The sequence below is a fragment of the Pelodiscus sinensis genome, chromosome 1 (genome assembly GCF_049634645.1).
Source record: "Pelodiscus sinensis isolate JC-2024 chromosome 1, ASM4963464v1, whole genome shotgun sequence".
NCBI lineage: Eukaryota > Metazoa > Chordata > Testudines > Trionychidae > Pelodiscus > Pelodiscus sinensis.
In genome coordinates, this window is record NC_134711.1 from 13,738,665 (window position 1) to 13,763,699 (window position 25,035).

At 46.1% G+C, this 25,035-nt stretch overlaps 1 protein-coding gene across 3 annotated transcripts in view; it reads left to right on the plus strand.

Annotated features, from left to right (window-relative positions):
- The first annotated feature begins 1,042 nt into the window (after positions 1 to 1,042).
- Positions 1,043 to 25,035, plus strand: part of MCM10 (minichromosome maintenance 10 replication initiation factor) — a 36,577-nt gene continuing 12,584 nt past the window's right edge. For all 3 annotated transcript variants that reach the window (XR_012903109.1, XM_075926022.1, XM_075926023.1), the window contains exons 1-15: positions 1,043 to 1,367; positions 6,115 to 6,169; positions 7,057 to 7,380; positions 8,345 to 8,449; positions 9,711 to 9,848; positions 11,285 to 11,459; positions 14,653 to 14,818; positions 16,247 to 16,414; positions 17,394 to 17,510; positions 19,827 to 20,026; positions 21,339 to 21,439; positions 22,593 to 22,703; positions 22,802 to 22,919; positions 23,188 to 23,398; positions 24,461 to 24,602. Coding sequence is in view for 2 of the 3 variants with exons in the window: in XM_075926022.1 (XP_075782137.1) it covers positions 6,163 to 6,169; positions 7,057 to 7,380; positions 8,345 to 8,449; positions 9,711 to 9,848; positions 11,285 to 11,459; positions 14,653 to 14,818; positions 16,247 to 16,414; positions 17,394 to 17,510; positions 19,827 to 20,026; positions 21,339 to 21,439; positions 22,593 to 22,703; positions 22,802 to 22,919; positions 23,188 to 23,398; positions 24,461 to 24,602 (2,083 nt within the window). In the remaining variant the exon portion in view is untranslated. The remainder of the gene's footprint in view (positions 1,368 to 6,114; positions 6,170 to 7,056; positions 7,381 to 8,344; positions 8,450 to 9,710; positions 9,849 to 11,284; positions 11,460 to 14,652; positions 14,819 to 16,246; positions 16,415 to 17,393; positions 17,511 to 19,826; positions 20,027 to 21,338; positions 21,440 to 22,592; positions 22,704 to 22,801; positions 22,920 to 23,187; positions 23,399 to 24,460; positions 24,603 to 25,035) is intronic.

A 25,035-nucleotide genomic window follows, 5' to 3' on the forward strand; every position in this document is an offset into this window, starting at 1 on the left:
GTCCAGACTGTGCCCTTCTCTGTTCTGGAGCACCTCTGCATTACATTTATAAGGGTGTTTTGTACAAGGGAGAAATTGAATAAGGCCTCCAACCCTACGCACATTCAATAGCACTACTCTTATGTGGCTGTGCAGGCTCATGCCTGACTAAACATGGGAAATGTTGTAACCGACTGCACACACAAAAACTGGCAAATGCACAATGCAAGCAAATTAGAAAAAGAAAACTGCAAGCAAACTGGGGAAAAGTCTCTTCTCTCCCCCTCTCTCTTACCCCCCCCCTCATTAATTTAAATTACTACAATCCCTAGAAGCGACGAGGAGTCCTGTGGCACCTTATAGACTAACTGAAGTGTAGGAGTATAAGCTTTCGTGGGCAAAGACCCACTTCGTCAGATGCCGAAGTGGGTGGCATCTGACGAAGTGGGTCTTTGCCCACGAAAGCTTATGCTCCTACACTTCAGTTAGTCTATAAGGTGCCACAGGACTCCTCGTCGCTTTTGCAGATTCAGACTAACACGGCTACCCCTCTGATACTCTACAATCCCTAGGTGCTACTTTACATAGGCAGAATGTAATTATCCCCCTTGAAATTACAGTCTGAAGCCGAGCAAACTGCTGAAGGCTGGCAGGTAGCTGAGTTGAGTTTAAAAAACTGCACAGAGTTGGGGAATGGTGGCCTGTTTGGAGGTAGGGCAGTGGTTCGGGCCAGGTGCCGTACAGCTGCCTGGGAAGTGGGGCATCCTCCTGAGGTGCCCAGCGATTTATCAGGGCCCAGAGGTTGGTTCGCCTGGGGGGGGGGGTGTCATGCAGCTGTCCCTTGGGATGTAACACTGTGATGCTGCAGAAAGCCCCAGGGAACGGGCCTGACACCCACGTGGGGTGCCCCAGGGTAGGGTGTGAGTGACAAGAGAGCAGCCCTGTCCCTTTTACGTAGCGCCACTACTGCAGTTAGTGACGTAAGCGATGGTGTGATGTCATCACCCTGCTTTCTGTGACATCACATCATCATAGCGCTCGGCCAACTGCCAGCGGTCTTTGCCCTGGGAGGTTGCGTCCCGGCTCTCCGGCAGGAGGACGAGGAGTAACAGGCAGCCGCCGCCGAGCCGGATGCGTGCGTGCCCCGAAGCAAGATGGCGCCGCTGGCTTCACAACGCTACTCTCTTTAGGGCCCAGCTGCCCCTATTAAAGATGGCGCCGATCACGCGGCGAGCCGTTCGGCGGACCAGAGACGCTGTACGCATGCGCAGCACTCCCGCGTCTCTCCGGGAGGCGGCAGCCGCGCCTGCGTGGAGTCGGAAAGGCGGGGCCTAATTAGAATTTTGGCGGGTGACCCGAAGTGCCTCAGAGGAGTGGAGCTAGGCGCGGTGAGTGCGGGGGTCGGAGGCCGCCCGGAGCAGGCGATCGGGGGAGGTGGGGATCCGGGGGGGACCCCGGGGAGGAGAAACCGGGGGGACCCCGGCGAGGAGAAACTGGGGGGGTGGGAATCCGGGGGGGACCCCAGCAAGGAGAAACCGGGGAGGTGGGAATCCGGGGGGGACCCCGGGGAGGAGAGATCGGGGGGGGGTGGGAATCCGGGGGGGGGAATCCGGGGGGGACCCCCAGGGAGGAGAAATCGAAGGAGGTGGGGATCCGTGGGGGACCCCGGGGAGGAGAAACCGGTGGGGTGGGGATCCGTGGGGGACCCTGGGGAGGAGAGCTCGGGGGGGGACCCCGGGGAGGAGAAACCGGGGGGGGTGGGAATCCGGGGGGGACCCCAGGGAGGAGAGATCGGGGGGGGGGCCCGGGGAGGAGAAACCGGGGGGGGTGGGAATCCGGGGGGGACCCCAGGGAGGAGAGATCGGGGGGGGGGCCCGGGGAGGAGAGATCAAGCTTGTGGGTTCTTAGGAGGGGATCTCTGAGGGGCGCAGCCCATGGGACGCGAGGTGCGTGCCGCTAGGGGATGTAGGGCAGGTCCCTGGTGGAAGGATGGGGGGGGGAGAAGGGCTCCAGGAAGGGAAGAGAACAGCGTTGTGGATTCCCTGGGTGGGAGGCGGGTTTGGGGATCCCTGGGGGAGGGAGGAGATGGGAGCCCAGTGGGGGACAGGTTCTGAGCTGGGGCATGTGGGGTTGGGGTGCGAGGGGGGCTCTGGAGGTGTTCAGGGAAGGGAAGGTGCTGGGAGGGGAGTCCGGGATAGATCCGGGAGGCGGGTCTGTCTGAATGCTCATGAGGCAGTCACCACTGTGAAGCATCTCACAAGTAATTCAAAGAGATTGGGAAGAGGGTCAGAAATGAAACCCACTCATCCCTGAATTCTCCATCATCACCCTGCCCTGTAACCGCGGATCCCCCCCATGCTGCACCCAGTCTCCTGTTGCACCCACTGGACCCTCACCCCTGCTACAGGGGATGATGTTTCAAATGTTATGTCTTCAGCTCCCTGTGCCTTGCTGTGTGCCTGGGTGGACCTTAGCATAGTAATTCTGTGAAAACCTAATTGCCATGCTAGCCCCAGGTCTATTGAGTCTAGTATGCTCTCTGGGACAATGCCACCAAGTGTTTCAGAGAAATGTACAAGAATGTTGCTGTCTCCAGATGTTTGGTAATCTACCCCATTGCAAGTCTCATGCTGTGCCCTAACATTTAACAGTCTATTGTGTTCAAGACCTGACACATGAGGGGGGCACCCCTTCCAAAACTCTCGTTTGCATTAACTGTTAGAGCTCTGGATAGTTTGTATCCATATAAATGTTTGACTTCTTTTAAATTCTACTTAATTCATTTGAGTTTTGCAAGTTCTAATTTCAAGTGTTTCAAATTCCCTTACCTGTGCTACAAAAAAAAATTCCCCTTTTTGTGCATTAGTAATAGTAATTGTGTATTGGCACCCTCAAAAAATGAGTACAGGCTCTGCCGAAAAAGCTCCCTGCTATCGGCAGAGCTGTGGCTAGACTTCACTTTCACTTTCGAAAGGGCTCGTGATTGGCACAGCACCCCAACGTAAATCTTGGGCTCATTTGCACTTTCGAAGTGCCTAATCTACATCCCTCCGTCGGCAGAACGGTGTAGTGTAGACACACCCTAACAGGAAAAACTTAAACAAATAGTCTAGTAGGACCTTAAAGACTAACAAAACATGTAGGTGGTATAATGAGAAGTAGGTTGCGCCCACAAAAGCGCATGATATCTACATGTTTTGTTAGACATTAGTTTAGCTACATCTTTCAGGGATGTGAGAAATCCACACCCTTGAAAGGTGTACATATACCAATCTAAACCCTACTGTAGACAACACCAAGTCAACGGAAGAATTTTTCCATCCACCCCTCTCAGAGGCAGATGGAGTAGCTACATTGGCAGGCATAGGCAGTGTCTACACTGAAACACTACAAAATCATACCTCTCTATTCGTACATGCATGCACACAAACCCCAAGTCATATACAACTAATCTGGGTTACTTGATTTTAGTACAGGCAGTCCCCGAGTTACGTGGATTCGACTTATGTCGGATCCGCAGTTACGAACGGGGCCCTCCCTCTCCCTGGTCTCCAGCAGACCAGGGAGAGGAAGCAAAGCGGCGGAACACGCGGGCAGCGGACAGGGCTGTCCGCTGCCCGCGGAGCACGCTGTCCGCTGTCTGGGCTGTCCGCTGCTCGCGTGTTCCGCCGCTTTGCTCCCTGTCCCCCTGGTCCGCAGACCAGGGGGACGGGGAGCAAAGCAGAGCAAAGCCACGGAGCCCGAGGGCAGCAGGACAGCCACGGCGCGTCTGGGCTGTCCCGCTGCCCCCGTGCTCCACGGCTTTGCTCCAGATGCCTGTGGTGCAGCAGCTGGGGTGCTGCCGGTTGGTCCCGTAGCGCCGCTCTGGGCGCTACTGGACCAACCCGGCAGCACCCCAGCTGCTCTGCCCCAGGCGTCCTGATTCAGCCACTGCTGGTCAGTTTCAGCAGCGGCTGAATCAGGATGCCTGGGGCAGAGCAGCTGGGGTGCTGCTGGGTTGGTCCAGTAGCGCCGAGGAGCGGCGGCGCTACTGGACCAACCCAGCAGCACCCCAGCTGCTCTGCCCCAGGCGTCCCCAAGTCAGCCGCTGCTGAAACTGACCAGTGGCTGACTACAGGAAGCCCCTGCCCCGGGCTTCCTGGAGTCAGCCGCTGATCAGTTTCAGCAGCAGCTGACTTGGGGATGCCTGGGGTTCTTAAGTTGAATCTGTATGTAAGTCAGAACTGGCGTCCAGATTCAGCCGCTGTTGAAACTGATCAGTTTCAGCAGCGGCTGAATCTGGACGCCAGTTCCTACTTACATACAGATTCAACTTAAGAACAAACCTACAGTCCCTATCTTGTACGTAACCCGGGGACTGCCTGTAGTTCTTGTTCTCTCTTCTGCCATTCTGTTTTTGCTAATCCTTGTATCTTCTGACTTCAATAGTTAAATTCTTTTGTGCACAAAGCCATATCTTCTCAGTAATGCTCTTAGCATGCTTTTGCATGCCTCACCCAATTTTGTTTATCCACTTGACTTAAGTACATAAGAACAGCCATACTGGGTCAGACCAAAGGTCCATCCAGCCCAGTATCCTGTTTTCCAACAGTGGCCGATGCCAGATTCCCCATAGGAAGTGAACAGAACCAGGTAGTCATCAAGTGATCCCTCTCCTGTCATCCATTTCCAGTTTCTGACAAACAGAGTCTAGGGACACCATTCCTACCCACTCTGGCCCTAACCTCCATGAATTTATCCAGTTCTTTTTTGAACCCTGTTAAAAGCCCTGGTCTTCACAAGTGACTTGTTAGTGTAGACCAAATGATGTTTTCCCTATTAAATAAACCATTTTTTGTGTGTGAGGATCTCTAAAGCAATGTTTAATGTTAGAGAAATCTGCTTGTCCAGTAACCTATAATATGTGTTAGGAGAAACTGAGTTCTTCCCATACTCCACCACTTGTTTTCTATGTAGTTAATAATAGGGATGTAATAGGATAATCATTTACACAGTTAACCTATAAGCCTGGGCTTATCAGTTACCGTGAACAGTTACACACAAGCTCCTGCCCTGCTCCCAGGAGCCTGCAGCGTGGGGTGGCAGCTAGCTTTCTGGGAGCAAGGAGGGAGATGACTGCAACCTTTTGCTGCTGCCTCTGAAACTTTTCCGTGATTTTCTGAAATTTGCTGAAATTTTCAGCAATTACCCAATTGCCTGCTTTTTAACATCCCTAATTAATAATAGTGTCTGAGTTTGATATACCAGATTTCTAGGGAAGTGTCCATCTGTTTTGAATCATCATATTCTGAAATAAATATGGGTCTGTCTATTTTTGTGACTGTGTGTTGAAAGAAGCCCGAGTAATCTAGAAATAAGACACAGATTTTTAAGTGTGAGAGTAATTACCAATTAGAACAAACTAGCAAAGGAAGTGATGGATTATCCATCTCCTGAAGTTTCAAATCAATACTGGATGCCTTTCTGGAAGATACTCTGAAATCAAACAAGTTATTTGTTTCAACACAGGAGTAGCTAGATTAAACTCTATGATGTATATTACAAGGAGATCCAAATAGGAGAACCATTAGTCCCTTCTGGCCTTAAAATCTATGAATGTATTTGGGTGGCTTGTTTTTTAAATAAGGAACCTGATGTTCTGATACTGCAAAGAGTTCAGCATAGTGCCCAATTGACTTCAGTCATTGACCTTGGGACTGCATGTAGTTCACTGAAGCATGAGCCCATAATTCTAAAAAATCACTGTTCATCCCTACAATAAGAAATCAGTGTCTGAATAGTTTATGAACTAAGAAATCACATGTACATGCAATGTAAAGGAGATAAGCACACCTTGCTAAGGGAGGGTGTGACTATGTTTTATAATGGTTAAATTATGGAATTGGATTCTCATCCTTGCTCTGCCATTAATTGACTATCTGGTGATACAGATGTTTGAAGTTTTATGGGGATTCTTATCATCTGTGTACAGATGGTTGATGAAATAATGAAGTGGCACTATAACAAAGACAGAGACCATTGCAATTCTAAATAGTTAAGTACGTTAAAAAATATTTGATAATTTGTGCCCTGACAAAACATTGAGTCTTTGTTTTGTCATTCGTGTTAATATTGCTGTTTTTCTTTTCCTATCAGGTGAAGTACTTCTTTTGGAGTCTCTGCTGAAGCAATCCTGTTGCAATCATGGATGGTGAGATCAGCAGCTTCCTCCCCCCCCCCCTTTTACATCTAGTGCCAATAAATAAGTGTAGACAGTGCATTAATGAGTTCAGGGAATAAGGTTGTAAACTGCATTTAAACAGTGTAAAAGTAAATCACAATAATTGTTTTATGAACAGATGCTTTTGAGGTGCAGAAACTACCACTATGTCTACACCAGTATTTTTTAAAACATTTTCGTCAATCAAGGGTATGGAAAAAACACACCCCGATTGATAAAAGTTTCACCAACAGAAGTGCTGGTGTGGACAGCACTATGTTGGTGGGAGACACGCGCCTGCTGATATAGCTATCACTGCTCATTGAGGGTGGTTTAATTATGCCAGTGTAAGAGCTCTTTCCTGCCACATAGAACGGCTACCTTACAGCGGCACAGCTATCTGCCAGCTTTCTGTGGGCCTTTGAGGGATCACAGATTGGAAATCTACGTAATAAACCAAAGATAAATCTATGACCAAAATAATATAGAGCATACCTAACAAGAGTAGAAATCCGTCATTTCCTGTGTTTCTGCCTGTGGCTCCAGTCTATCTTTCTTGATCAACATATCTGACAATATTTGTTCCTTGCTTCGTTGTTTCTCTGTGTAATTTTTTTATACACAGTGAACTTTTTAAAGAAATCTGTGTCAGAGACATTGTTTTATGTGAGACAAAGAGCTTGGATGCTATTCTGTATTCTATTGTTGTCTTCCTTTTTTAATAGCATTTTTGGTTGGGGGTAAAAGAAAATCAGTGCTCTTTAGTGGACAGTTTTTCTTTGTAATCAAATGTGATTGTAATATCTTGGGCATATACTGCATTTCAGTTTTCCTTTAATTGAGTTGTAGTGACCTTTGATTTGATTTGTTTGTTCTAGGTGATGATGACTTGGAGCTGTTGGCTTCCCTATTAGAAGAGAATGAGGCAGCTGAGGATAGGAATACTCCTGAAGAGACCACTGCTCACTCAGATGACACTGGAGAACCGGATGAGTATGATGAGCTGTTTGATGCAGAGGATGATGAATCCTACACCGAGGAGGTTGATGCTGAGCAGAGTGAAGTCAGTGAGGAGAAGGAAGATGCAGCTGCATTGTTTGGAGATGTGGGTGACCTGACAGAGGAGGAGGAAGAAACTGTACAGGAAATACCCTGTTCACCAGCTCTCAATCAGGAGGAGAAAAATAATCAAGATTTGCAAGGTTTGCTAAACAGCAATTTTTGTTGTTTTTTTGTCATGCCTTCAAGCATATGTCATCTCTTTACAAGCTGTGTTGATCACAAAGGAGCTGACTGGGGCATGCCAGAGGGCTCATGGGATTGGCGAGCGGTACAGAGCCCTTCCTCTCAAGGTTTCCTGTTCAATTCCAGCCCTGTTGGGAATTGGTAGAAAGCTCTCCTGAGGAGTGTTGAGTGGACTGGCTTAAGTAAGCATATTGGCTTTAGCCCAGTTCTAAGTGTCCACATAGCAAAATTTACCATCCCAAATACCAACTTTGTCAACAGAGATACCAATGACTGAATGAGCCATGGAGGCTTAAATACCCACTCATCCCTTAAAGATGGGGGGTGGATAAAGAAGTCTTCATTCTCTAGGGCTGTCATTCTGGCACCTTTCATCAATACTAAAAAAATCATCACACACTTAAGCTTCAACAAAAGGCAGTTCATCAAACTGCTTCCTGTGTGTTGATAGATCTTTGGGGCTGCATCTGATTGGTTGCTTAAAATTTTAATCAGCATCAGAGTACCTTAAAGGAGTTGTATTGGTGCTATTGTGACTATGGTAAGTTATGGCATGAAGATGCACACAGGCTGGAATGTGATCCAATGCAGGTACTTTTGGTGTTGGTACCCAGTACTTTCACTTGATTGCTTGTATTGAGAGGAAATATTAATGCACATGGCTTAGCATCACCTACGTAGTGAAAAAATACATTTGTTAATGAGAAAATAATCTCTGGGAGGCTGTTGGAAAGTCTGTGTTCACTGTGAGCCTTAGAGAGCTTGAGCTTTGTTTTTATCATTGCTTCAGTTCCTTTTCTCTCTCCCCTTATAATTACTAAATCATGGGAATAGAGAAGTGAAGTCACTGAGCTTCCAGGAATCTTGTACATCTTAATCCATTTTGGTGTCTTGCTAGCTTCATTTTTTTTCCTCCCCTAGATGAGCTGAGGAAATTACAAGAGCAGATGAAGAAGTTACAGGAGCAGTTACAAATGACTGCAATTGGGCAGTCATCCAGCTCGGGCCCTCAGAAGAAAACCCTTGGTAATTAGGTTAAACATATTTCCCATGTGTCCACTTCCAAACTTGTATTTATAGTCAAGTCTTGGTGAACTTAGGCACTTGATGTAATTCATGGAAAGGGGCTGAGACAGCTAAAAGAATACAGACCTGGGTTCTATTCCTAGCTGCTACAAATTTGTCATCTTGGGCAAGTGACTAAATCACTTAACCTCTGTTTCCCTATCCGTAAATTGGGGATGATTCTCTACAAGGGGTTGTACTGACTCATATGCATAAACTTTTTGAGGTCCTTTGATGGAAGGTGCTACATACAATGCTGTTGGTAGGCCGTGATATGTTTTGCACAACACACCTATCAAATTGATTTATGGTGTTACTGTGAGTGATATAGCTGGGTGGTGAATGTGTTATGGATAAAAAGGAGGAGGGTCCATATTTGGGGTCAGCAAAGAGTGTTGCCAGAACTCCATCTTAATACAGCCCAATGTTTTATTTGTACCTACTGTTTTGCGACACTGGAAGATGAGCTCCTGGCTTCTACCCAGCTGTTATATTTCAAATGCAAGCTTTAGATGCTGGCAGCTATATGGAAAGGTCATAAGAATGGCCGTACTGGGTCAGACCAAAGGTCCATCTAGCCCAGTAGCCTGTCTGCCAACAGTGGCCAGCACCAGGTGCCCCAGAGAGGGTGGACCTAAGACAATGATCAAGCAATTTGTCTCCTGCCATCCCTCTCTAGCCTCTGACAAACAGAGGCCAGGGACACCATTTCTATCCCCTGGCTAATAACTTTTTATGGACCTAACCTCCATGAAATTATCTAGCTTCTCTTTAAACTCTGTTATAGTCCTAACCTTCACAGCCTCCTCTGGCAAGGAGTTCCACAGATTGACTACCCGCTCTGTGAAGAAGAACTTTCTTTTATTAGTTTTAAACGTCCTACCCATTAACTTCATTTGGTGTCCTCTAGTTCTTCTATTATGGGAATTAATAAATACCTTTTCTTTATTTGCTCTCTCCACACCACTCATGATTTTATGTACCTCTATCATATCCCCCCTCAGTCTCCTCTTTTCTAAACTGAAAAGTCCCAGTTGTTTTAACCTCTCTTCCTATGGGACCCGTTCCAAACCCCTAATCGTTTTAGTTTCCCTTTTCTGAACCCTTTCCAAGGTCTCCATGCCGATTCCTATATTTAATTTAGTTTGGCATTTGGAGCAGTTGTTATAGTGGGTGTCCAGCCACTGAGGTCTCATAAATATTCTTTGTTTCTGTTGACCAGGTAAATCATCTTGTGTTCCCTTAAAGGAAAGGAAAATTCCAAAACTCCAGGAATCACCATGTTTCTCTGCTCAGCTCAACAACCCTGCTTTATCAACAACCAAACGGGCACCCCAGAAACCAAAACTTTCACCATCAGGTATAGGTCTTAATAATTGGGTTATAGTACAGTTAAGTTGCCTTACCACTATGCTGCTGTCTGGTAATATTAGTTTGAGTTCTTGTCTGAGAATATGAGAGTAACTGTAGATTTGAGGCACTGGCTTATTCTCTCAAAGGAAATTGCATTGCTTGAATCATTTACAACAGAACAGGAGCTAGGCCTTGAGATTCCACTACAGCACTGTTTTTTCAAAGTGGTCTGTGAAACCACTTTGAGAAACATAATAACTGGCTGCGCCGGTTTGTATATTTACCAGTGCTGCGGCCACGGAGCTTCGCCACTCCTATTGGCTGTTTCACCGTTTGCAGCCAACGGGAGCTGCGGGAAGCAGCGTGATCCAGACCACCCCTTCCTGTGGTTCCCCGCGTCTGCAGACGGTGAAATGGAGCCAATAGGAGCCACAAGGTTCCGCGGCCATGGCACCAGTAAATAAACAAACCAGCGCTGCCAGATAATAGGTTTTTCAAAGTGGTTTTGCGGCCCACTTTGAGAAACACTCCACTACAGGGAACAGTCCTGTTCTGAGGAGGCAAGTTCGACTAGCTGAATTAAGTCTTTTCCATTGCTTATGTGGGTAATACGGCCTGGACGGATGTCTCTTAAGTTTAAAAAAACTGCAAGTAAATGGTCTGGTAGCACTTTATAGACTAACAAAATATGTAGATGGTATCATAAGCTTTCGTGGGCAGAGCCTACTTCTTCAGATGACCGGAGTTATGACTAGAGGATAAGAAAACTCGAAATAAATAGAAGGGAAGCGGGGGGGGGGGGGGGGGGGAGATGCTCTGTTGCCGCCGCCCTTCTCCCCCCCCCCCCCCCCCCCATACATAAAGTATCAGTAGAAAGGGTACTAAATCTGAGTAGATAAAGATCAAAATCAGTGAATGGATTGCTAAGGCAGAAAGGATACCATTCAGAAAGCTGTTAGCAACTTCAGTGTCTTTTGTTTCAGACACTGAAGTTGCTAACAGCTTTCTGAATGGTATCCTTCCTGCCTTAGCAATCCATCCACTGACTTAGATCTTTATCTGCTCAGGTTTAGCACCATTTCTCCTGATACTTTATGTATAGAGGTAGGGGGGTGAGCGACAGAACATCTTTCTCTCTCTCCCTCTCCCTCTCCCCTGCCCCCGCCCTTCCCTTCTATTTATTTCGAGTTTTTTTTTATCCTCTAGTCATAACTCCAGTCATCTGAAGAAGTGGAATGTGCTCCCCCAAAGCTCATGATACCATCTACATGTTTTGTTAGTCTATAAAGTGCTACCACACCATTTACTTGCTGTTTTTTCTGTAACAGACTAACTTGGCTACCCCCTGAAGCTCCTTAAGTTTAAGATGCTGTATTATTTTACCGAGAATATTTGTTTTTCATTCATTATGTAGATTTTCCTTTTTCTCCCCATTCTTTATAGAAAATAAGAGCCCTCCTCCAACACCAGTATCAAGTTTGCCACTTCAACCTCTCAGGTCTACCCCTGGGAACAGGCCCAAGGTGGCCACCAGAGACTGGACTCCTCAAGTGCAAGGAGGTTCCAGTGTGACTGATCAGCCTGCCTCTGTGGAAACCTTCTCTGGACTCCGATTAAGGTCAGGGACCCAAAGCTGCTCTGGGTATCAAGGGTACATATTCAAATAGCAGGAGACATGTGATCCTTCTAATGGACTTTGATGGAGGAGGCACCTTTGGGAGATGCATCAGGCTGTCACAGCAGGGTGAAATTTCTGGTGGCTGTATTTTACAAATAGCTTTCCCATCCCAGAATGAATATTCACTGATTAGGATGGAATGTTAGTTGTCTAGAAGCAGCACTGATCAGTAGTTCAGCTGGCTTATTTTCCATTTTTGGTCCTCTTGCTGCTGTTCTCACCTGGAGTCCATTTGTAACAGTGTAGCAATCATTTTATTAGCTCTTAGAACTGTTTCTGTTGCATTATATTCAGAGGTGGTGGGGAAGCAAGGGAAACATGATGGAGCCTGATCCTCCTCTTGTCAAAATAAATGGGTGACTTGCTGTGGACTTCAGTGTGAGCAGTTCACTCCACATCAGTCCTCAGGAGCTGACTCCATATTTACAATGCTTGTTGTGACCACAAGTCTTTTAACTTGACATGGCTTTCCCCATTGGAAAGAGCAGTGGATTTCAAACCCCTCACTTATGCTTGGGCAGCAATATTGTTCAGTCTTTGTTGAGATGAACAGAATTAACCACAGATGCATGTTTATCTTGCTTTGTTGGTATTTGGACTAGGGACGTTAAAAGGGTATTTCACTAATTGTGTAGTTGATAACATTTTTATCAGCTACACAATTAATTGATAAGAAAAGGCACTCACTCCTGGTTTACGCTGGGCCTGGGAGAGACCCCTGCTGCGACTCTGAATTTTAAATGTAGTAAGAGCCAGGCGCTCTGCCCACCTGGCTCTTACTATGTTTAAATGCAGAGCCCCCATGGGGATAGGTCTCAGACCCGGCAGAAGCCAGGACTGAGCTGGGCTTGCTCATTCCTGACTTGTGCGGGGCCAACAGTCACTGTCCACGGGAAGTCCCAGCTGGGAGCTGGGACCCCTCGCAGTCAGGGGCTGCTGCTGGAGCAGCCTCTGTTCACAGCCAGCCCAGGCTGCTATAGACAGGGGATGCGGAGCATCATGCCCTCCGCTGCTGCCTGTAATAGAGGCAGCAGTGGGGGGCAGGTGGCACTGGGGAGACAGTGCTATGGGAAACCTTATGCCAGATTCCCCCAGAACTGGCTCCTGCTCTCCCACTACCCCCAGCTGCCTCTAATACAGAGGCAGCAAGGGGATGGGGAAGCAACTAGTCAAGTAGTGACTCGACTACCTGATAAGTGTAGGCTTATCAGGTAGTCAGCCACTTGCTTATTTTCCTAGTTGGGGATGGGCTAGAGCAGGGACAGGGAACATTTTTGGGGAACAGCAGCCACATGCAAGTGAGAAAGAAAATAACCCCTCACAGACATTGCCCCCAACTGATAAGCTGAAAAAAAAAGATACCTTACCTCACCAAGGCTCAGGGCTTCTTCCCAAGAACTCTTCTGGAGGTCTGGGGCTAGTAGATTTTGTGGGGCCTGCTAGGTGCTGGAATGGGGCCAAAAATGAGAAGTTCAGTGTGTGGGATGGGTCTGTGGGGATTCAGGGACTGTGCAGGAGGTGGGATGGGGGTGTGGGATCAGGGCAGGTGGAAGGGGGGCAGGAACAGGGTTGGTGCAGAGTCTGGATAGGAGGGAGGATGCAGGAATGGAGCGAGCTGTGGGTGATGTATGGGATCTGGGTGGGAGGTAGGACATGGGAGTGGACTGAGAGTGGCGTGTGGGTTCTGTGTTGGCGGGGGGCTGGGGGATCTGGGCAGGAGGAAGAGGTTGGGGGGGGGTCTAGGCATGAAGGGGTGTGTGGAAGAAGGTGGGAGTGAGGTTCCTACCTGATCCAGCTCTCTGGGTGGGGGCACTTGTGGCTCTGTGTCGCCCCATGCTAGGCACTGCTCCCTCCCCCCCCACTTTTCTCATTGGCTGGGATTCCTGGCCAATAGGAGCGATGGGGGTGGAGCCTGCAAACCAGTGCCAGGGACAAAACTGCCCTGCACTGCCATTCCCAGGACAGAGCCACTTCCTCTCCCTGCCAGGCAGAACCTGTGGACTCAATGAGGCTCAGGGGTCATCCCCTCAGCTGCGGAGAGCAGGTGATAGCACTCCTCCTTCCCCGCCACCACTGCGTGACTGGAGCACCAGCGACAGCTCACCCTGCTGTGGAGGGTGGGGTGGAGCCTCGAGCCTTGCAAGCGAGATGAAAGCAGCCTGTGGGCAATAGGTTCCACGCCCTGGGTTAAAGGGTCTAATACAGAGGTGGGCAATCATTTTTAATGGGGGGCCACTTCAAGATGTTGGCAAGTCCTCAATGGCTGCATTTTTACCGAGGGAGTTTGGGGTCTGGGACAGAGGTTGGGTGCAGAAGGGAGCTTGGGGTAGGAGACTGGGGTGCAGGAAGAGGTGTGGAGTCTGACAGGGAGTTTGGGTGAAGGAGGGGGTTGTGATCTGGGGCAGAGTCCAGGAGGGAGTATGGGTGCAGAGGTTTGAGTGATGGCTTGGGGCAGGGGAATGGGGTGCAGGGTCAAGGAGGAGATATGTGTGCCAGAGAGGGTTCTGGCCTGGGGGAAGAGTGTAGGAGGGGGTGCTGAGTCTGGGAGGGAGTTGTGACCTGGGGGAAAAGGGTACAGAGAATTTGGGTGGTGGTCTAAAGAAGGCAGGGGGAGGGAAGAGAGCGGGGGTGCCAGAGGCAGGCTCTTGCTGGGAGGCACTTACCTAGGAAACTCCAGGTCAGCAACCCTGCAGGAACCTGAAGGCTGCAGTCGCAGGCTTCTCCATATGGCTCTGCTCCCTGCAGGGTGAAGGAGTGATGGGGAGGGGAGGGAAGAGGCTTCATTTGTTGCCATTGCCGCCAGCAAAATATCTGAGCTGCTATTGTTCAGAAACTGGCCAATGGAAGCTAAGAGATTTTGCTGAGGGATGGGGCACAACACAAAGCCTTCCTCCTCCCTCCCAGAATAGAGCAGCCACATTTAAAATGACTTCCACTGCGCTGTGCTTAAGGGTCCTAGCAAGTCAGCTGCGGGCCGGATCTGGTGGCTTGCAGCCTCTTGCCCACCCCTGGTGTAATAGTTCTCTCACTGTAATTTCATGAATTTAAAAGCTATTGTAGATACTCTTGGTCGCCTCCCTGTGTTGGTGCTAATGTTAGTGGTTTCTCTTTATATGTTCTTTTCTTAATGTAGAAAACCCCGTGTGTCATCAGTGGAAATGGACAGGAAAATGGCTGGACGGAAACTGGTTAGATTATCTCAGCTGCAAAGCAAACTGGCTGGGGGGAGTCTGGAGGAAACAGACTGGGTAACATTTGGAGTCATAATAAAGAAAATCACTCCTCAGAGCTCAAATAACGTAAGCAGTTTTGTTCTAGTCACAATTAAGTGAGGGTATTTTCAGTGACAGTCTAATTAGGTTTTGCACATTTTGTCAGCCAACTCCACATTCTTGTTTTAATTAAAACAAGCTACTATACTAATTGTGAATATTCTATGTAGTCTAGGTTCATTCAGTGTTGCTAATGTCTGCACTCATACAAGAACCTAAATGCATGACATAAGATTGTCAGTTACAGAATGATGTATAAATCTGCTCATTATGTTATGGTACGTGCATTCTGCAGGATTATTTCACCTTTAATATGACTTCTATTGTTATGAATTGCTAAATTCACTAGCTTGGGCCCCCAGAAGTGCAGCTACTTCTATGAAACCAAAAGTCTCCATATTAAATGCTCCTCCCGCCTCCCAAAAAAACCCCCAATTAGTTCATTCTTTATTCTTCAGATTTCAGTCACTTGTTCCCGTAGTCCCAAAAGGTGAATTCATGTGCTAGCTCATAGAATCTTGAGATAGAAAGGATCTATTAGGTCCCTGAGTTGTTTTCCTTCCAATGACTGATTATTGCCTATTGTTAGGCTTGAACAGAATTCAATTATAGTTTTGACAGATCATAATGTTTATTTTTAAACATTTTTTTTTTTCAATTTTTATCCATTTAAATTTGCAGTTGTAGGAAATTATGGAGGGGACAAGCAATAACTGTTTAATTACAGTAGATGTTGAGATTCAAAAAGTTAAAGGGTTAGAACTGTTAAAATACAAATTGTCAAAATTCCATGTCAAAGTATACAAGGTACAAAGCCATAAATCAAACTGTAATTAAAGTCCCTCAAGCAGAATTTTTCTTTCTGTGCCTATTTAAATGTTGGTTATTATCATTGGAAATATTTTTTTGTTGGTTTGCATGTAAGGTGAAATAGATGTTTGTTGACATTTACCAGTTTAAAAAATTCAATGCTTCCAAGTCTTATAGATTGTGTACGTACTAGGGTTTTGCTTGATCTTGTTCTAAAAGTACCAAGTCATAGGACTTCAAACAACTCCCTTGTGATCATTCTGTAGGCTAATATTTTGTCCTGAAGAAGTTTAGTGGTTAGCTACAGAGATGAATACAAGTTCTGTGTTCTATTTCCAAGTATGTGGTCTTCTGCAAAACTCTGCCTCAATTTTATTGTCTGTAAAATGGGGTTAACCGGTACTGTACAAAACAATTGTCAATTAATGAGAATCTGTGCAAAGTGCTGTACAGCTAGTAAGTACTGGCAACAGGAGCAAGAACAATGGTCATAGTTACACATGTTTTACCATTTATTTTTGTCAGTAAATAATGTTGCCACGGTATTTCCTGATCTATGCTAAGTATAGAGAACAAAGGCAAATAGTAACAAGTTTTGTGTAGATTATTGTAAGCTTGAATAATGTCAATGGTTTTCTGTTCCAGGGCAAAACTTTCAGTATCTGGCGGCTAAACGACCTGCGTGATCTGAACAGCTGTGTTTCGTTGTTTCTATTTGGTGATGTCCACAAAGAACACTGGAAGACAGACCAAGGCATGGTCATTGGACTGCTCAATGCTAATCCCATGAAACCTAAAGATGGCTCGGATGAAGTAAGCATGGTTTTTTTCCCTCTTGGACTTGTGACTTTATTTGAGCTCTCACTGGGAAATGTTTCAAAACACTTTGTCTATTGGATGTTGTAATTCATGGTACCCTCAGAAGGAATAGTGCTTAGAAGTTCATATTCCACCCTGCTATGCATTCTATAAATATCTCCAACCTTACCATCAGGGGTCAGTACTGACAGCTCCTGACTGGTTTCCCTAGATCCCTGAACATATAATGCTGGGATTTCCTTTTTCTCACTGGACAGTAAACAGGTCATGTGTTGAGAGGTCTCTTGTCTTTCTCTCCTTTCTTTTCTTTCCTTTTCTCAATCTGAGTTTTTACCCTCTCACTCCCTTTTCCATCAGAGCCACCTGTTTAATAGTTAGTTCTCCCTGTACATGATTTATGGGCATGTAATGATATTTCACCCCTTGTCACAATGACTGCCAATGAACTTCTGAAGAAAGCCAACAGCCCTTCTAGTATAGGCTGTGCCTTGAGCTATGGTGGACAGTGGGCTATCCTGGTATAAATCTTTCAATTAAACTGAACTGGGAAAAGTGCCGACTTCCATTACTGACATACGAATCCTTCTATCTGTCCACAGAATACATACAGCACAGTGCATAGCAGTACAACCTAGTCATCCCAACATAGCAGAACTCTCTCCCCAGGATGATCATGCTGAGCTGGTGTTGTGCTGAGTTCTTCGTGAAGAGCAACTAGGCCACTTGATGGTGACTATTGTCCTGTGAACCCATGTTCGCTAGAAATTGGACTGAGACCATCTACTGGCTCTTAATCTATCAATTTGCTCTTCTGTGGTAAATTACAATTGGGCACCACCAACCTAGTCAGGAGCTGAACCAATGACCTGGAGATCAAGAGCTCTGTTTCATTACCATCCTAGGACCCATTCACCCTCCTTCAAAAGTCTATTTAGTGAGCCTTGGGTTTACTCTTTGTGCTGTTTCTTTCTAGATATGTGTATCTGTTGATCACTCTCAGAAGATCTTACTTTTGGGTGAAGCTCTGGACCTGGGAACCTGCAAAGCTAAGAAGAAGAACGGTGACCCATGTACACAGATTGTTAACCTGGTATGCAACTGTTAATCTCTAGCCTGTCATTGATGTGTTGTTGTTGTGGGTCGTTGATGAAGGAATAACTGGCTGGTAACTTTGAGACAGTGCTCTGATTCTGTGCATTACTGGGTTATAAGGTATAACTAACATGTGTGCCATTACTTGCATCACTGGGCAGGCCTTCACCTGCATGCCACCTTGTGGCCTGAGGGTATTCTGCAGGTACTCTGCTGCAGTTTCCCCATTTTTCAGGGCTCTCTCAAATTGCTTCAAGTCCAGAAACATGCCTCCCTGGGACAGGATTTATTAACATTACAGAATATTCAAAATAAAAATTCTCAAATTCCCAACAAATCTTGATTCTTTTCTTCCTGCTTGAGGCCTCCCAGGCATTCCCCGCCTCTAGCCTTTTCTCTGAAACTCTGGATTCCTGGCTAGAGTCTATTTACTTCCAGCAGCCATTCCCTAGTGTCTTAGGCCTCTGCTGAAATCTTCTATGCCTAAAGACTCTAATCTCTCTCTTCCTGAACATGCCCCCTTCTCTGCCATTTTCTGTTGCTCTTTGTAGGAGAATAGCAGGACTGGAAGGGAGCTCAAGAGGTGGTCTAGTCCAGCCTGCACTCAAGACAGGACTTTATTAGCTAGACCATCCCTGATGGTGTTTGTCTAACTTCTTTACCAGCTGGTTCTAACAACTAAACCCCACATCTCATCTTAGGTATGGCAGTCAGGCTGAATAGTATGAGACTGGCTGGCTCCAGGCCTCTGGCCTTTAGGGATAGGCCACCCCATTGTAAGTGGGAAGGTCAAGGAGGAGGAAGTAAAATCTTAATCTAATCTAAATATCCTTTGTTCACCCTATGCTATGTTACTATGGAAACAAGGCCTTGACACCTCTGCAAGGGTCCCTGTGAGGGTGTGGCCCCTCTGATAATCTTCGTGTTCAGTTTTAGCCAGATACGTACACCAGCAAATGCATCTTGAAAAACCTTAGCATGCTCACAGCTCTGATGTCAAGACCATGTATCAAGGGAGAGTTTGGATGTGGGGAGTATTCTTGTTTCCACAGCATCTGAGTTGGTGGGAATTCATCCAAGCTGAGAGATCAGACAGGTGTGGGGATGAGCAGTGAGGGGAATCATCCCAGTAGCAGTGGCATTCAGAGGTACCAGAGCAGAGTCAAGCACCCCACAGGGAGGTCTAGAAGAAAAAGAGTACGGACTTAGTACAGACCCTTGAGGGATGCTAGCGGAACGGGGAAAGGTTGGAAGTGGGGGAGAAGCATTTGGAGATGGAGAAGGACATCAGTTGTGTAAGGCAGTGGTTCCCATCCTGTGGTCCGCCGACCCTTGGTGGTCCGTGACGGTACTGCAGCGGCTCTGTGGAAAGTTTAAAAATAAGGATCGGGCCCACTGTGATGGGCCCAATCCTTACTTTTCTTTTACTTTTTTTTCTCCTTCAGGGAGGGGGGTCCATTACATTTTAATAGATTGAAAAGGGGTCTGTATGCTTGGGAACCGCTGGTGTAAGGCATTTGCAACATTTGGTGCTTATACATCAAAACATGGAGATATGAGTGTGCAGCATCTTAAATGGCAACTGCATCAATAAACATCAAGTGGCAGCAATTATGAGCCATGGGGAGGATATTTCCTGGTTGCTAAACTGACTAGAGGGGGTGACTGGCTGTTTGTGCTCATTGTGCCTGCTAGCAATGTGCCAGATCTGGAGGTTATTGCTATTAGAAACCTCATGCATAGAACTATATAGAGAATGATATTATTAGGCTTTGATAACAAATTAATGAACACCATAGTTGGAGAGTACTGTTCAGAGTTGCTTCTTTCCTCCAGACAAATTAGGGCAGTCACTGATTTTAAATCTCTGTTCTCTCCTGGGTTTATGTTGAAATATGTCTGTAAACTTTTTTTAGATGGCTGTAGGAAACATCTCATTTTAATGTTGCTTTCTCTCCCTTCATCTCTGCCTGTAAAGAGGCTATCTAAATTTGATGGTCATGGGACATCAATATGCATGCAGCCATGACTCGAGCATCTGTGAGGTCAAACCTGGGACTCTGAGAGGAATATGTAAGATATTAGTGCATGGGATTTTCTCTCCCGGTAGTGTCTGGTCCCTGCGCTATAACAGCCTTCAACCCACAGTGGTAGACCTGCCTGTGTGCGTATTAGCCAGGCTCAATACTTGGCTCATTATGTCTGTACAACCACTGCTTAGCTACAAAAAGATACTGATTTTCTCAGGAGAAATGTTATCTATTAATCTCCAGTTAGTTTTCAGTAACAGAGCAGCCTTATTTCTTTTCTTCAGAATGACTGCGAATATTGCCAGTACCACGTGCAATCCCAGTACAAGAAGCTCAGCTCAAAGCGGGCAGATTTACAGTCCACCTTCTCCAGTGGCCGTGCTCCAAAGCGGAGAGCTCGCAAAAACCCCAGCTTGAAGGAGAGGCTGTGTCAGGATGGGTTTTACTATGGAGGCGTTTCTTCAGCAGCCTATGCAGCCTCAGTGTAAGAGAAATGGCTAAATTCCCTTGCAGCTCTTGGCTCTTTGACAGAAATCCCTTCCTACTATGTGTAGGTGTGCCTGAAGTTACCTTTAAAGAGACAGGCATTCCTTTGGGTTAACTAAATTAACCAAACAGGAATCAAACTGCTCTGAGGCTTGCAGCCACACCACATTTGGCAGGGAACTTGCCTGACCATCCAAGTTACGCAGAGTCAGTGATTGGGTGGAAAACCAATTCCTGTCCTTGAGGTGGTCTTGGTGAGTTGACATGTGATTGTCTTACCTCAGAATCTGTACTGTGACAATTCTGTATAGTGAGGCTGAGGGTGCTATGCCACTGGCTTTCAAAGGAGTGGTAAAACTTGGTAAGTCTTGAGCACTCAGGGTCATTAAAGATTCCTGGGCACTTCTAACCACTGTGTTCTGGCCAAATACTAACTTGAGTAATTACAGTGTGACCTAAACAATATGCTCTCAAATAGCTATTGCTTCCCACCTGCGAGGGTAGAGGAAGTGAGCTGTATGTATCTGATCACTACTTCACACAGGTTCTGAGACTTAATTGCACCCATTCCAAATCCCAGTGAAATCAGCAATGCAAAGACTCATATTGACTTAAGTGGAAGCTAGATTATTACCAATACTTGCAAATCACTTTTAGGGACTCCTAAAAGGTAGGGATCTCCTACCTGATAATCTCATTAAATGATGTGTGTGGCTGTATATAGCAATATGTCTTTTTCTTGAGCTAATATTAACCAGGTATCAGCAAAGTCTTTGTGTCTACTTAATACTAAATGTTTATCTAAATCTGGTCACAAATAGGAAACCTAAGTCTTTGAGATACAAAAGGTTACAGCAAAATGTTCCTACTTAATAGAAATATTGTGAGGGAAGCACCTGCTCAGAGTGGAGGATTGGCAGTGCTGCTTTGGGAGGGGCGGGGTATAAGAAAAAAGGTGCCGGGTCCTCCGGGAGGAAACTTGTTGAGCCAAAAAAAAAAAGCCGCACCAGAGGCCAAAATGTCGTGGCCCCTTTAAGAGCTGCATGTCCCGAGCGGACTTCCGTCAGGGGAGCCCAGCCGCCCCAGGAAAAGAGGTACCGGTACACCTAAGGGGAATGCAATTCATTTAAGTTATGCAGGGAAAATAGGTGCTGGTACACCATCCCGGGACATACCATCACAAAAAAAGCATTGATAGTTGGTAATTGCAGCATTGCTGAGTTGGTTCTCAAATTCCAGTCCTTCTCTTTATCTTACACTGCTTTCCACCTTGGAGCAACACTCATTTTTGGTGGGATTTGTCTTTATAGTGCAGCAGCTGCAGCCCCAAAGAAGAAGATACAAACCACTCTCAAGAATCTGGTGGTAAAAGGAACAGACGCAATTGTGCAGGAAACTAGAGAGAAAATGGGTAACTTTCTTTTTTCCCATCACATGTGTTCAGCCTGTAGTGCGACATGTCTGTGCGACCATTCTGTGTGAACTCGTTTAGTGTCTCTGGGAAATTGTGTAGTTACAAAGACAGCCAGTCTCAGTTCACTTCCCCAGATGATCTAAACTCCTCCCCCGGTATTAAAGCTGCAGGGAATAAGTGCACCGAGAATGCCCAGCTCTCTTTAGCATGTACTTAGTACCCTCTTTATTACACAGCCTCCTGCACTGTTCACACATAACTCTGGGATAGAAAATTACTGGCCAAAGTCTAAATCTTACTTCATCCAGTCCATGAAAAGTTACTGCTAGACTGAGGGAGCAGTGGCAGTTCTAAGATCTCCAGTTGTGAATCACTGGGCTGAACACAAACAACTTGAGCCATTGGAAATAGGGTGTTCACGATATCTGGGGATGAGTATGCCCCAAAGAGAAAGGCATGCCGGAGCAGTTCTAGCACAGTCCTGGGAGGTTGGGAACTTCAGAGCAGGGATGTAAAAAAGTAGTCGAATATCTGACTATCCAATAAGCCTAGTTTGACTACTTACATTCTCCCCCCTTTCTGCCTCTATATCAGAGGCAGCAAGTGGGGGGGAGCAGGAGCTAGCTTAAAAACCGGTTCCCCCCCTCCTACCTTCGCACCCCCAGCAGTGTCTCTGCAGTGCAGAGCAGGTGATGGGAGGCAGAGGTGCAATGGGGAACCCAGCACCTCCCCTCCCTTATTGACTAATCGAGTAGTCGATGGAAATTCCATCGACTACTCGATTAGCTGATTAATCAAAATTTAGCATCCCTACTTCAAAGCACTAATCTTGGCTCTGACACATTTCTTCCAAGTCATTGAGCAAGTCACTTAACCTCTCTGCCTTCGTTTCCCTTTATATAGATAGGAGAGCCCTTGTTGGGCCTCCCAGGGGGGAGAACACATTAAAGATAGTGAAGTACCAAAGATAAATAGGTGGGATGTTCAGAAGCTAGTTCGTGAACTCTGTTAAGGTGAGAGCACTAAGTTAGAACTGAATAGCAGTGCTTTTGTTAGAAATGTCTCGTGCAATAAGTGTGAGTGCTGGAGCCAGATCTACATTTCCCATCCTGGTTCTGAGTCTGTTGGGTTTTTTTGTGCACTGCTCCAGGTATGGCAAAGAGAACCAGGCCGTGTTCTGATGAGTTCAAAGAATTGTTGGCAATGCCAACATTTGGAGCACGAAACCTCTGCAAACACTTGGCCAAAGCAGATGCAGCAGGTATGTCCAGATACTCCCGTGATACTTTCCTTTGCGGACACTCCTTTGCAGCCAAGGCTTGTTCCTTGCAAGTCTCAGTGTCTGTATATTTATTTCAGGTGCTGGAGGGAAGCAAGGACCTGCTTTCCAGTCCATCTCTGCTTCGGCACTGCTCAAACAACAGAAGCAGCAAATGTTGGAGGCCAGAAAAAAACGATCAGAAGATATACAGAGGCGGTAAAACACTCTAGCATCTGCTGATGTTTTGCAGGCAGACTGTTCTGTAGGGTGGGAGGATTTAAGTTTTATAAAACCTAATCAAACTAGGAATATCATGAAGTTATTTCAGTGAGCAGTCAACACCCCAGCATTGTGCCTGAGAACCAAAGGGCTTTCATTGAACAATGGCTTCTAACCTGTCTTCCAAATTCAGTTGTACTATTTTCAAGCTTTTTGATTTGCCAGGAAGTCCTAACTATATATCAATGTGTTTGTCCTCTTTAAGGTTTCTTCAGAGTACAACTAAAGCCAATAGCTCAGCACTACCATCCTTCTCAGGACTCCGCTCTCCAACCCCAGGGACTGAATTTCCCAAAGCTGCAACCCCTCAAACACCCAGGCTGGGGATGGGCTTCTCTGAGGATGAAGACGTCCTCTTCTTTGATGTATCTCCCCCTCCACCACCGAAATTGAATGGCTTAGCTGAAGCTAAAAAGGTAACAATCCCTTTGCACTGGTAGACTTTGAACTTCGGACATAGGTCATGTTGCAGCATGCAGCCTTGACTCCTGAGATCAACCTGTTAAGCACACTTGTGCCTCATTGTAAGCTTTTAATTCCTATTAGCTGTTAGTGTCCAAGAGACATGCTTAGTTTGTCAGTCCATGTACTGGGTGCTTAGGCCTATCCACACCGAGGGACCACAGGCTTTCACTTAAAGCTCCTATCATGCCCCGTACAAAAATGTTCAGAGACAAACCAAGAACATCTGCAGTAGCTCCTCAAAAGGCAAGAGTGATCCGTACTCTTTACTAGAGCCTTTTTTTCTATTTTGAGAGATGTTTTGAGTTTTAAGTGCCTCAGAATGTTATGAAACCATCACTCTTGATCATTTTATTATAATTTATATGTGATAATCTTTTGTGGCTGGGTCCTTGGCCTCAGTCAGTTAATATCCTAGTGAAGTCATTGGAATGCTAGGGTGTACTTTGTACATTCAGCAGCATAGTGAGTGTAATGTAATCTGTATTTTACCATCCTCGCTGTCATAAGCTTTAGTAGTCTGGTTCCCAGCTAGCAGAGAATAGGTACATCTTTCTTTTGCAAGTATTTAGCTTCCAATCTATCAGAGAAAATCAACTGCTTGCTAGTGAGGTAGATGAGAGAAGCCTAACATTTTTGGATAGGGTTGGAGAGTTATCTGCAAGTTTCGTTTAGTTCCCAGTTATTAGTGATTTATACAGAAATTTCCAGAGATGATTGCTTGCTGCTTTGAAAACTCAATTTTTCTTTGTTCCAGAGCCTTTCTGTCTTGTGTAGCATCTTCATGCCAGTGAGAATTATCAGCCTCAATTTACAGGCTGGGAAGCTGAGTCAGAGGTTGGGTGATTGGCAAAGGCTGCCTTACTAGGAAATGGCAGAGTTGGGATTACAATTTGGATGGGATGCCCACGCTATGCCACCTCTTCCAGCTGACATATTCCCAACAGCCTTGGAATTAGGAATGTGTGACCTTGGATATTCGTTTTCAACTTTAACATTTAGTTCCCATTTTCTAGTTGGCTGCTATACACAAATTGCGAGCAAAAGGCCAAATTCTCAATAAAACCAACCCAAACAGTGTTAAACGGAAACGAACTGATCTTGTGGATGTTCTGGAGATCACAGAGAGAGTTGAGAAAAACACCACCTCGTCACAAGGTATGAAAGTACGGAACTGACTTTAAAAAATGAGTGCATTGTACATCATGCTACCCTCCTCCAAGCATCACAAAAGTTCCTTTGTGACTAATATCACAAACTGTGCCAAAGAGATACAGAACTAAAATGGGGTTTGAACCTAACTTAAAAGGGCCTAATGCCACAATTGATCTAGTTACAAAGGTCGAATATCCTGCTGCTTTAGAGACAGACCCTAAAGCTCTAGGCTTTAATAGCTCCAGCCTCATATATTTGTCATCTATGGCTCCCATCAGCATAGTACCTTAACAGCTCCCAAGCATTTATGAATATATCATCCTAACACCCCCATGACGCAGGGAAGTCTGAGCTCAGATTTACAGATAGGTAAATCCTTTAGTCTCAGTTCCCTAACGTGCAATCTAAATAAAAGTAAAACTGCAAATAACTGGGC